Source organism: Neoarius graeffei, chromosome 3, assembly GCF_027579695.1.
Source record: "Neoarius graeffei isolate fNeoGra1 chromosome 3, fNeoGra1.pri, whole genome shotgun sequence".
In the NCBI taxonomy this organism is placed as follows: Eukaryota; Metazoa; Chordata; class Actinopteri; order Siluriformes; family Ariidae; genus Neoarius; species Neoarius graeffei.
In genome coordinates, this window is record NC_083571.1 from 64,209,779 (window position 1) to 64,224,023 (window position 14,245).

At 43.0% G+C, this 14,245-nt stretch overlaps 1 protein-coding gene across 1 annotated transcript in view; it reads left to right on the forward strand.

Moving 5' to 3' along the window:
• Nucleotides 1-14,245, forward strand: part of lrba (LPS-responsive vesicle trafficking, beach and anchor containing) — a 373,382-nt gene that overhangs the window by 347,488 nt on the left and 11,649 nt on the right. The window contains exons 49-55 of the mRNA XM_060917126.1: nucleotides 1,592-1,681; nucleotides 2,144-2,321; nucleotides 5,142-5,207; nucleotides 5,963-6,115; nucleotides 6,866-7,033; nucleotides 11,846-11,944; nucleotides 12,031-12,218. Of these exons, the coding sequence (XP_060773109.1) occupies nucleotides 1,592-1,681; nucleotides 2,144-2,321; nucleotides 5,142-5,207; nucleotides 5,963-6,115; nucleotides 6,866-7,033; nucleotides 11,846-11,944; nucleotides 12,031-12,218 (942 nt within the window). The remainder of the gene's footprint in view (nucleotides 1-1,591; nucleotides 1,682-2,143; nucleotides 2,322-5,141; nucleotides 5,208-5,962; nucleotides 6,116-6,865; nucleotides 7,034-11,845; nucleotides 11,945-12,030; nucleotides 12,219-14,245) is intronic.

Genomic DNA, 14,245 nt, shown 5'->3' on the forward strand with positions numbered 1-14,245 from the left:
TCTTTCTCTCCTCTCCGCTCTTCTCCTCTTCTTCCTCTCCTCTCCGCTCTTCTCCTCTTCTTCCTCTCCTCTTCCTCTCTCGCTCCTCTCCGCTCTTCTCTTTCTCTCCTCTCCGCTCTTCTCCTCTTCTTCCTCTCCTCTTTCTCTCCTCTCCGCTCTTCTCCTCTTCCTCTCCTCTCCGCTCTTCTCCTCTTCTTCCTCTCCTCTCCGCTCTTCTCCTCTTCTTCCTCTCCTCTTCCTCTTTCGCTCTTCTCCTCTTCTTCCTCTCCTCTTTCTCTCCTCTCCGCTCTTCTCCTCTTGACCACTGACAGCCCAAACACCAGTAACTAACCCTAACTCTAGTGATGTAAAGTAACAAGGTTCACTTGAGGCAGAATGTCAGATTCGTGTTTGATCACTCATCTGTGAGCGCTCAGACTGTGGGAACCGTGTGTGTGTGTGTGTGTTCTGTGTTGTGTCAGTATGTGTGATGAGATCACTGGCAGATTAGTGTAGGCTAGCTTAGACTGGAGTGTAGGAAGAATAGGGAGAGAGAGAGAGACCCTGTATTACGGCTGGAGCCGAGTGACAGAGAGATTTTCAGTTTCTATACACATCTGTGTCATTTTTCATATGAATGTGCTTTTGTTTCTGATAAACATCTCTCTCTCTCTCTCTGTCCATCTCCCCCTTTCTACCTCTCCTTATCTGTCTGTCTGCCTGTCTCCCTCCCTCTTCACCTCTCCATATCTGTCTGTCTGTCTTTCTCTTTTCAATGATACTTATGTCTGTCTCCACCTTTCCCTGTCTCTCTCTCTCTCCCCTTCTCCCTCTCCTTATCTGTCTGTCTCTCTCTCTGTCCTCCTCCTGTACCTCTCCCTAACTGTCTGTCCCTCTCCTCCTCTACCTCTCCTCATCTGTCTGTCTCACACCACCCTTTTTCCTCTCCCTGTCTGTCTGTCTCCCCACCTTTCTACCTCTCCCTGTCTGTCTGTCCCCCTTTACTTTGCCCTATCTGTCTACACCCTGTGTTCCTCTGCCTATTTTGCTGTCTGTCTCCTCTCTTTCTGTCTTTTACGGTTTTCTCTGTCTTTCCTTGTCACTGTTTCTCTCTCTCTCTCTCTCTCTCTCTCTCTCTCTCTCTCTCTAAAACTGAGTGTTGTACTAAAAGCTGTTAGTGATGTCACAACATTCATCTCCACAACACTGGACCAATCACAGTTCAGTCTGCAGATTATTAGAGGGTGACGATGTTGTACTGAGAAATATTTCCATATGACACTCGCTAACTAACGAAACTCAGATTTTTATACTGGACTTTTGAAGTTAAATAATCACACTGAAGATGACAAGATAGATACATGTGACACATACGAGCTAGCTTGTTAGCTGCTAACTAGCCATCTCGCACTTTAGCATGAAAGGAGGACATGAAGATGTTTATTCATACTTCCAGAAACTTTCTAATGCTCTTTGGTCATTTTTTAAAGATATAAGTAACAGGGATTACACACGTGCACAGAAATTGTACAAACAAGAATGTGACTAGCTCTCAGTGATCACCTGTCTCACTCTCTGTCTGTCTGTCTCTCTCGCTCTGTCTGATTCTCAGGCTGTAGAGGCTCAGATCCGGAGTTTTGGTCAGACTCCGTCTCAGCTGCTGATTGAACCTCATCCACCACGGAGCTCTGCCATGCAGGTGGTGAGTTTTATACACACACGCACACACGCGTCTGCTTCTTCTGCAGACACAGAACACTCCCTGCCAAGGAAGTGCACTTGATGGTCGGGTGACATACTGCAGTCAAACAGCTGTGTGTGTGTGTTTCTTCCTTTCACCATAGATGTGATACAGGAATTGTTCTAATTGTCCTTAAGAGCCATTTTGTCAGTCTCTCTCTTGCTCGCTCTCTTTTCCCTCTCTGGCTTTCTCTCATTATCACTCTCTATCTTTCTGTCTCTCTCTGTCTTGTTGTCTCACTCACTCTTTCTCTCTTTCTCTCTGTCATTCTCCCTCTCTCCTTCTCTATCGTTCTTTCTCTCCGTCTCTCTCTCTCTCTCTTTGTGTCTTGTTCTCTCTCTCTCTCTCTCTCTCTCTCTCTCTCTTTCTGTCTGTCTCACTCTCTCCACCTGTCTCACTCTCTCTGCCTGTCTCAATCTGCAGACCCCACTGATGTTTACGGAGCAGATGCAGCAGGATGTGATCATGGTGCTGAAGTTTCCCTCAAACTCTCCAGTGGTGTCCGTGTCAGCTCACACTCAGGCCGCTCTGTCGAACCCCGCCATCGTTACCGTCACGGCCAATCGCATCTTCTCCATCAACAAGTGGCATGGCCTCACTGGTGAGCATGGCATCATGGGAAATAGAGTCTCTGATACACACACATGGATGATATTTCCAAACCCTATTACTTACTTCCTGGTCACTTTCTGTTTCTAGTAGTCACTTCCTGTCCACTTTCCATCCCCATACCTCACCTTTGAGATACTTCCAGGGTACCCCCAGGATTTTGACATTTTTAAGACCACTGTAAATGAAATTTAAGACCAACGTCGGACCTTTCCTGGCATGTATATGAATGAAATATCAGAAAATAAATCAATCAAATCAAGCTTATAAATAACTTTAATGAACAATAAGCTCAACAAATATCAGCTGCAATCTCTCAACATAACACAACATAACAATAATGGTGCAAAGAGTGTACGCAAGCATGCACACATCTGGGGGTGCACCCCTGTGCGGTTTTATTACAACAATATTGCTACAGCCAGGGACGAGAATGGAAAAATATTTAAAAAGTCTGAAAAAAACCGGGACGGGGCCCATGGCCCAGGGGGGCGGGGCCCAGGGGTTCCGGAGGCTAATGATTTTTGCCTTTTTTTTTTTTTTACCCCAAAACCATTAATTTTATAAGCAAAAAGTTGCAGTTTATTTGGAAATAAATTCCCCTTCTTGGTGGACTACCAGGTGAAAATGATTAATATGGTACAAGAGACTTGTTTTTAATCAATTCACATTTGATGATTTCAAAAAATCAATGCACCTTTTAATATAAACGAGCTCTACAGTATTACATTTCTGCATTTTTGCTATTCATGTCTTTGAATACTCTAATCCTTTAAAATGAAGTGCAAACCAGAAAAAAGTTCTATCATATAATTCTCTTAAGCTTTCTTCTGATGTTATCATGGTAGCAGGAGGTCTTGCATATTAAGCAGGCAACATTCAACATCACTCATCACTTCCCTTTCAACTGTTGTGTGTACTAACTCGGTTTTATCTGGACAGGATGCTGTGTAATGTAATGCATATACCATATGGTCAATCTGAAGATCAAGATGGTGATTTTGAATTAAAGAACAGGCATGTACAATGGGCATTACATATTGGAAATTTTTTTAAAATCAAAAACTAAGTTCATCTCGGCCTAAAAAATTTGGGCAGACGCTCCCGCGCAGCACACGCCAGCAATTCCCCCCCGTCCCCCTATGAAATGAGCAATAAGTAGGAGAGTTATACACGGTATCATACCTAAAATTTTATCAGAAATATAGATATGATACTATGATTCTCCCCAACATGCTACATTAGATAAGCTAACCTCATTTATAAAAGATACACACTTATATATGACGTGTATTTGATATATATGATGTATATTCATACACTGTTACTTTACGGAAATCTTCAATAAGTTTGGTCTTTTCATGCCAGCCTGTTGTAGACCCAAATATAATGCACATGAAATGACACTCCTCACCTCAACATGACCTTTACAATCATTTAAGCCATCATGGGCAATGCTGAACTCACTGCTGCAAACAGTACATCGCGCGAAACTGTCATTATTGTTGACCCTTATTAGACAGGGAGATTCTTTTGTGTAATCTGAGGTGAAGTGGGTTTTGTACTTTGGTTTTTTGGGGCGCGCGCTCTCTCTCTGCCATGCCGATCCTGTAGGCTGCACTGACTCAACTGAAAACTCCGGTCCTGGGCAAAGGGATAAAAGCCCGCCCACACTGAAAGCTGATTGGCTTATTTTGCTGAGTAACCCAATCAGGATGCTCTTTGTCTGGCATGTGCTACATGAACAGGCACACAGGCAGTGTTGCCACATTGGGCGGTTTTAAGTGCATTTTGGCGGGTTTTGAACATATTTTGGGATGGAAAACGTCAGCAGTATCTGGCAACACTGCACACAGTCTCCCTCGCGCGCGCACATTCTAAGATGCGTGATGCAGACCTTAATGTTGCGCGCGCACGCTCTTGCTCGCTTCTATCAATATGCAGGAGACTCCCGGAAGTTCCGGGAGACTTGGGATGTCTGCGTTATAAGGTGACCACAGATCGTTAATCATCTCCCCCCCCCCCGATCGATTTACATCGATCTCAAAAACGATCATTTTGGTCTGAAAAAGTCGGAAATCTGCCGATTGGCGGAAAATTCTCATCCCTGATCGTGACTTCTGATTGGGCGGAACACATTAACCACGAGAAACGGAATACTGTTCGTTTGTGGGACTGAAAATAAGAGAGGGGGAAAATAATACTTGATGCACAAAATTTAAGACCTGCAAACGAAATCCAATACTTTTTCAAGGCCTTAATTTTCTAATAGTAAATTTAAGACTTTTTCAAGTTTTTAAGACCCCACGGGTACCTTGACTTCCTGTTCGTAATGTTTACACCCTATCCTCTTCCTGTACATCTCCTTATGAGACCGTTCCCATTTTGTCACTTCCTGTTTCTAAATATCATCTCTTTGTCTTTTGTCCACTTCTTGTTCCTACTGTTTCCTCCCTGTCCACTTCCTTTTTACACCACTCACACTTCTTGTTCCTGTGGCTGATTTTCTTGTCCGTTTCCTGTTCCTCGATGAACAACATAGACATCCTTGTCACTGCTTGTTCCTAGAACTGACTTCCTGGGTTTTTTTCCTGTTCCAAGAGCCAAGATCCTTGTCACTTCCTGTTCCTCTGGCTACCTTAGAATTACAGTTCTAGTCACTTCCTGTTCACAGAGCGGATTTCCTGTCCATTTCCTGTTTCCACCACTTACCAGCTGTTCACTTTTTTTTCATTTTCTTTCATTACACGTGTCTGAGTTAAACATCAATCTAAAAATTATGTTTCTGTTTGTCTGTCTGTCTGTCTCTCAGGTCACCAGAGCTCTTCAAACACGGAGCAGCAGTACCAGCTGCCGGTGGAGATTGACCCTGTGATAGGTGTGTTTCAGTTGTACATGTGTGTGTGCTTGTATGTGATTGGCTGTATCGATGAGAGTGGGTGTGGCCTGTGGAGGGGATGAGAGCAGTTTGTCACACGTTTGTCCATCGCTCAGCATTTACATGCAAATTGGAAAGCAATGAGCTGTAGTTTTGCCTGCATATATCTCTCACACACACACACACACACACACACACACACACACACACACACACACACACACACCTCTCTTGCCTCCTGCTCTGTCAGTGTGAATGAGTATGAATGGTGTAATGATGCCTGATTGAGGGCGTGAGATTGTGTGTGTCGACACAATATGGCCTGACAAAGGAGGAACGAGGGATGAGTGGATGGACAGATGGGAGAAAAATACAGAGAACTGAAGACAAAGCAGAGGATGAGACAAGAGAATTTATGCAAACGAGTCCGTCAGACACACTGAGTTTCCTGAGTGGAGTGTACAGAAAAGGGACACTTGATTTGAAACACAGCCATACAGAGAGGGATAAATATTGGAACACAACCAAAACAGAGTTATTAAAAAAATGTAAAATTATGCTCCCTCTTTTCTCACGAGGGACGGGATATTAAAACTCAATTGGAACACAGCCAGACATTCTGAGGAGGGATGTAAATGAAACACAGCCGGTGTAGTGATGCTAAAACAAACAAGAGTAACCTAACATGATTTTACACAAACACACTATTTAAATTCTAATGATATTTGTGTGTGTGTGTGTGCGTGGGCGCGCAGTGAGTAACCTGATGCACCGCAGACAGGTGTGTGATTTACTGGATCAGAGTGTGGAGGTGAACTCACACTGTTTCCTCGTCTCAGCCGATAATCGCTTCCTCTTCATCGCCGGATTCTGGGACAAGAGCTTCCGTATCTACAACACCGACACAGGTAACCACAGCAACGCCATCCAACCAAACACACACACGGGGGTCAGAAGTCACACATGTGAGAAAGGTTGCAGAATTAAACAACAGGTTTCTCACATTAAAGTGCAGAAAATAGTGTAGAGAAACTAAGAAGAGAGCGAGAGGATGGAAGAGAGGGATGGTAAGATAAGAGAGGGAAGTGAAAGGAGGATGGACATAGGAGTAGATGGTGAGAACAGTTGGACTGGAAGAATGGAGAAATGATGAATGGAGAGGAAGGAGCAGGACTGGAGAGATAGAGAGAGGGATGGAATAATAAGTAGCTGCTCCAAAGCTAAATATTTAGAGTGTAGTGTGAATCAGGGGGCATTTAAACACAGCTGGAGTGTGTAAACTGCTCTGTGTGTGTGTGTGTGTGTGTGTGTGTGTGTGTGTGTGTGTGTGTGTGTGTGTGTGTGTGTGTGTGTGTGTTCGAAGAGCTCAGCTCAATGTAATCAGTGTTGTCTTCCTCCTCTGTTTTCCGTGCTGAGCACGCACTAAGGGAATTTTAGGAAATTTGAATTCCAGCTGCCAGCTGATGATGTCATCACAGGATTTACAGCAACTGACCAATCAGATGTTTTGGCGAGTTGTATGGTGGTGGTGTTTAGGTTATTTTTGGTATCCAATTTATTAAGTTTCTGAGCAACAAGATTTTAATTATTAGAATGAAAAATGTATTGGATATCGTGTGTGTGTGTGTGTGTGTGTGTGTGTGTGTGTGTGTGTATAGGGAAGCTGGTGCAGATTGTGTTCGGTCACCGTGACGTGGTGACATGTGTGTTCCGGTCCGAGTCGTATATCGGAGGCGATTGCTACGTGCTGAGTGGCTCGAGAGACGCCACACTGCTGCTGTGGTACTGGAGCGGGAAACACTGCTGCATTGGAGATGCACATAGTGGTACACACTCATCACAATCCGACCTCACACTCATCACAATCCGACCTCGCACTCATCACAATCCGACCTCACACTCATCACAATCCGACCTCGCACTCATCACAATCCGACCTCGCACTTATCACAATCCGACCTCGCACTCATCACAATCCGACCTCACACTAATTGTAACTACACATTCATCATAATCCTAACACGCACTCATTATAACTACACACTCATCACAATCCGACCTAACACTTATTATAACTACACACTCATCATAATCCTAACACGCACTCATTATAACTACACACTCATCACAATCCGACCTCGCACTCATCACAATCCGACCTCGCACTCATCACAATCCGACCTCACACTAATTGTAACTACACACTCATCATAATCCTAACACGCACTCATTATAACTACACACTCATCATAATCCTAACACGCACTCATTATAACTACACACTCATCATAATCCTAACACGCACTCATTATAACTACACACTCATCACAATCCGACCTCGCACTCATCACAATCCGACCTCGCACTCATCACAATCCGACCTCACACTAATTGTAACTACACACTCATCACAATCCTAACACGCAGTCATTATAACTACACACTCGTCACAATCCTAACACACACTCATTACAACTACACACTCGTCACAGTCCTAACACGCACTCATTATAACTACACACTCGTCACAATCCTAACACGCACTCATTATAACTACACACTCGTCACAGTCCTAACACGCACTCATTATAACTACACACTCGTCACAGTCCTAACACGCACTCATTATAACTACACACTCGTCACAGTCCTAACACGCACTCATTATAACTACACACTCGTCACAGTCCTAACACACACTCATTATAACTACACACTCGTCACAATCCTAACACACTCATTATAACTACACACTCGTCACAATCCTAACACGCACTCATTATAACTACACACTCGTCACAATCCTAACACACACTCATTATAACGACACACTCGTCACAATCCTAACACACACTCATTATAACTACACACTCGTCACAATCCTAACACGCACTCATTATAACTACACACTCGTCACAATCCTAACACACACTCATTATAACTACACACTCGTCACAATCCTAACACGCACTCATTATAACTACACACTCGTCACAGTCCTAACACGCACTCATTATAACTACACACTCGTCACAGTCCTAACACGCACTCATTATAACTACACACTCGTCACAGTCCTAACACACACTCATTATAACTACACACTCGTCACAATCCTAACACACTCATTATAACTACACACTCGTCACAATCCTAACACGCACTCATTATAACTACACACTCGTCACAATCCTAACACACACTCATTATAACGACACACTCGTCACAATCCTAACACACACTCATTATAACTACACACTCGTCACAGTCCTAACACGCACTCATTATAACTACACACTCGTCACAATCCTAACACGCACTCATTATAACTACACACTCGTCACAGTCCTAACACGCACTCATTATAACTACACACTCGTCACAGTCCTAACACGCACTCATTATAACTACACACTCATCACAATCCTAACACGCACTCATTATAACTACACACTCGTCACAGTCCTAACACACACTCATTATAACTACACACTCGTCACAATCCTAACACGCACTCATTATAACTACACACTCGTCACAATCCTAACACGCACTCATTATAACTACACACACGTCACAATCCTAACACACTCATTATAACTACACACTCGTCACAATCCTAACACGCACTCATTATAACTACACACTCGTCACAGTCCTAACACACACTCATTATAACTACACACTCGTCACAATCCTAACACGCACTCATTATAACTACACACTCGTCACAGTCCTAACACACACTCATTATAACTACACACTCGTCACAATCCTAACACACACTCATTATAACTACACACTCGTCACAGTCCTAACACACTCATTATAACTACACACTCGTCACAATCCCAACACGCACTCATTATAACTACACACTCGTCACAGTCCTAACACGCACTCATTATAACTACACACTCGTCACAATCCTAACACACTCATTATAACGACACACTCGTCACAGTCCTAACACACACACTCATTATAACTACACACTCGTCACAGTCCTAACACACACACTCATTATAACTACACACTCGTCACAGTCCTAACACACACACTCATTATAACTACACACTCGTCACAGTCCTAACACGCACTCATTATAACTACACACTCATCACAATCCTAACACACACTCATTATAACTACACACTCGCCACAGTCCTAACACACACACTCATTATAACTACACACTCGTCACAGTCCTAACACACACACTCATTATAACTACACACTCATCACAATCCTAACACGCACTCATTATAACTACACACTCATCACAATCCTAACACGCACTCATTATAACTACACACTCGTCACAGTCCTAACACACACACTCATTATAACTACACACTCGACACAATCCTAACACGCACTCATTATAACTACACACTCGTCACAATCCCAACACGCACTCATTATAACTACACACTCGTCACAGTCCTAACACGCACTCATTATAACTACACACTCGTCACAATCCTAACGCACTCATTATAACTACACACTCGTCACAATCCTAACACGCACTCATTATAACTACACACTCGTCACAGTCCTAACACACACTCATTATAACTACACACTCGTCACAGTCCTAACACGCACTCATTATAACTACACACTCGTCACAATCCTAACACGCACTCATTATAACTACACACTCGACACAGTCCTAACACGCACTCATTATAACTACACACTCGACACAGTCCTAACACACACTCATTATAACTACACACTCGACACAGTCCTAACACACACTCATTATAACTACACACTCGTCACAGTCCTAACACACACTCATTATAACTACACACTCGTCACAATCCTAACACGCACTCATTATAACTACACACTCGTCACAATCCTAACACGCACTCATTATAACTACACACTCGTCACAGTCCTAACACGCACTCATTATAACTACACACTCGACACAATCTCATTACAGTTTTGTTACTGTACATTCATAGTACATTTTAATTTATGCTCAACCATCATGTAAAATTCTTATCAGCATAGGCTACACCACACTCCTGTGTGTGTGTGTGTGTGTGTGTGTGTGTGTGTGTGTGTGTGTGTGTGTGTGTGTTTTTCTGTACCCTGGGGTTGAAGCTAGGAGAGGTCAATTGTCCCAACATTGCATTAAAATCTGCAGTAAAACTCTGTAATTGGAGCAACTCTCTCTCTCTCTCTCTCACACCCGCACACGCATACACACACTTACATGACAGACTTACTTGTATGATTTACAGGTTATCCTTAAAAGTAACACATTCTCGTCTGGCCAGACAGATCACCCAGCTCTGTGTGTGTGCGCGCGCATGCGTGTGCGTGGCAGGAGACACTGTACTCAAATAAAGTAAAATATATCACAGTCTGGTCACACACACACACACACACACACACACACACACACACACAGTGTGCTGATCTAAAGCCTGCACACTTCATTCACTATGTTCTCTCTCTCTCTCTCACACACACACACACACACACACACACACTGTGCTGATCACGCCTACACACTATATTCATGCACTATGTTTCTCTCTCTCTCTCACACACACGCACTCACACACACACAGTGTGCTGATCTAAAGCCTACACACTATATTCATTCACTATGTTTCTCTCTCTCTCACACTCACGCACACTCACACACACACACTGCTGATCTTGATTTGGTTTGCATTTACAGATGGAACAGGATTTATGGCTAATTATGATTTAGTTAACGAAACAGGCGTGTGTTCATACTCACACACGCACACATGCAAAGGGGTACACAAGCAACGATATTAGTGGAACGTTAAAAGCTCTCCTTTTTCTGCCCTTTGCATTATGTCATATCGGAGTATTTGTGTTTTGTTCTCTGTGTGTGTGTGTGTGTGTGGTACCCATAATACACTGCAGGTAAATGTACACCAGGTGGCACATTGAGAAACACCTCTAAACCAGACGCTAACCTTTCATTTGTCCTTGCAACTTAATGCCCTAGTAGTCTACAGTAGTCCAGAGTTTTAGCATTGTCTGTTCTAACATGAAGTGTTCTTATCAGAATTCATCCTTTCACACGTGCATTTGAGACACAGCCGCCACTGCTTATCTACATACCCCAGTGTTCAGACTGAAGTGTATGTTAGCTGTATTCTGCAGACCACACTGACATCTAGTGCCCAGTGATGAAACTGCATGCTGGAAATGTGGTGGTGTGTGGTGTTGGTTGGGTGAAATGCTGTTATTACACAACAATATTTCATTCTTTCTTCCCTCCTCCATCCCCCAAACTGCTTTACTGTGGTGAAAAGTACAGATATTATATTATACCTTTTATATCTATAATCATACATAATACAACCGACTAAGCTAGATGCTGGTTAGAAATGTAGCTAATATACAATAAATACAGCTAACATACACTAGCTGAAACATTTTGTGCTAGCATGTAATATACACACCCAGCTAGCATATACTCGCTAAGTTTGTTAACGTATGTTAGCTGTCTGATCTGATCTCTCGCTGAACTACATGCTAGCACAGAATATAAGTTGCTTATGGTCACTAAACAAAGATGCTATTTAGCTTATCCTAACTTATCCCTCTGTGTGTGTGGGGGGGGGGGGCAGAATTTGTGACTCCTCGAGCAATTCTGACAGGCCACGACTGTGAAGTGACCTGCGCAAGTGTGTGCGCGGAGCTCGGAGTAGTCATCAGTGGCTCCAAAGGTAGAACACACACACATTGACACATCCTCATCAAATTTGGATCATGGCCTGAAGTTGAGACTGTGTGTGTGTGTGTGTGTGTGTAGACGGCCCGTGTCTGTTACACTCGGTCAGTGGAGAGCTGCTACGTGTGTTTGAGAGCAGTGAGAGGCCGACACTGATGAAGGCGAGTGCAGAGGGACACTGTGTCATCTACTACAGCTCTGGACACGTGTGTGTGTACAGCATCAACGGCAAACTGCTGTGCGACACACACATCGAGGATAACATCAGGGTGAGATGAACTCACACACACACACACACACACACAGAGACACACAGTGATCCATGTATATATTTTACTAGTCCATATAAAACAGTGAACAGTTACGTGCTAGCGAGCTAAAACACTCGGCTCAGCCGTTAGCTAGCTACGGTCATCTTCCATGTCTCCAGTTGCCTAGCAACAGCGTTCACATGAATTTAAGCTCCCGAGTAGCGAATGTGTCATGTTTCAGCACAAATCCCATTTAAACCATTGTACCAATATTAAAATAACTCAAATTATTAAATATTCTTCCATTCAAACTCAAATGTGGAGCTGTCTCACTAGGCTAGCATGATTCGTCATTTTTCACCCATTTTAGCAGTTTAGCTAACAGTTTTACTCAGATTAGATGTCAGATTAGTGTGTTTAGACAGATTAGCAGGTTCAATCCATTTTATTATTATTATTATTAAAATTAGCAGGTTAGCTGTATAATCAGCTAAAATATTTAGTCCAGTAAACGGGTTTAGTGAGGTTAGGAGGTTTAGTCAGATTAGCTAGTTTAGTCACATTCAGGGGAGTTTAGTTAGGCTAGCTGTTTGTTAAGGTTAGCAGGTTTAGTCAGTTTTTTTTAAAGTATTATTATTAAAATTATCAGGTTAGCTGTACTGTTAGATTAGCTATTTCAGGTTAGCAGGTTTAATGAGGTTAGCGTTTTATTAAGGTTAGCACATTTAGTCACATTCACAGGTTTAGTCGTGTTATTTTTATTGAGATTAGTGGATTAGCTGTATAATCCGATAAGATATTCAGTCGGGTAAACAGGTTTATGAGGTTAGCTTTTTATTACGGTTAGCATGTTTAGTCAGATTAGTTTTTTTTATGAAGATTACCGAGGTTTAGTCACAATAGCTGTTCAGTCAGATATCTTTTTGTGATAAACATCAAATGTATTCAGATTAACAGATGTAGCCGAATTAGCGTGCTTAACCAGGTGATCTCAGTAACACTAACAGGAATAAACAGTGTTTTCTTCAAGTGCATTAAAAACAGTGGATGTTGTGATAAAGTGCACATGTAGATGTTGAGTCTGTGTGTTTAAGGACACGATTTTGGGACAGGAACGAAAGGTGATAAACGTTATGGATGTGTTCAGTCTGTTCTGATGTCTAGCAGATCACCTGTACTGTGTGTGTGTGGTTCAGCAATCGATACTACAGATGTGTAAAAACAGATTTAATGTTTAAATTATGTGAGTTTTTCAGGAAGTGAGTGAACGGTGGAGATGTCAGTGGAGGGGTGTGTGTATGTGTGTGTTAATAAATAAATAAAGAAGGAAGGAAGGAAAATCTGTTCCTGTGTTTAGGAGTGCGCTCATTATTGAGGGCGCTTGGGAAATCAGGTTCCACTCGCTTTCCTTTTGTTCTGATTTTGGAATGAAGCATGATTAAAGCACGGTGTACGCTCTGGACTCCGTCTGCCCTCCTCCCTCGTTCCGTCTGCCCTCCTCCTCCCTCAGTCCCTCCATCACTCCATCTCTCCTGCTCTGAGAGGGCTGGCCTTTGATCTGCAGTGTTACAACATGACAGAGAGACTAGAGATTTTGAGAACGGCCTGAAGGGATAAAGAGAGAGAGAGAGAGAGAGAGAGAGAGTGTGTGTGTGTGTGTGTGTGTGTGTGTGTTAGAATATCTAAAAGCAGTCGTAGCGTGTGAGAGGTCACATTAGTCACTAACGGGCAGCGCTCCCAGAAATCCACCAGCTCCTTCTTTCTCCATCACTTTCCCTTTCCTGCAGGCCTGGGAAAATCCACAGAGCACACACACACACTCTCTCTCTCTCTCTCTCTCTCTCTTTCTCTCTCTGTCTCTCTCCCCACACCTGTTTCCCATTAGAAAGAGCAGCACCATTGCCAGATCCTGATTAGCTTCCTCCATTAGCGTTCTGCTGCTATTTGTTTTCATTTAGGCTGATGTGTGGAGGAAAAAAAAAAATCTTCCTGCCTTAATGAAGCGCCTCAACTACACATGCTAATCTCGCTAAACTGTCGTCTAA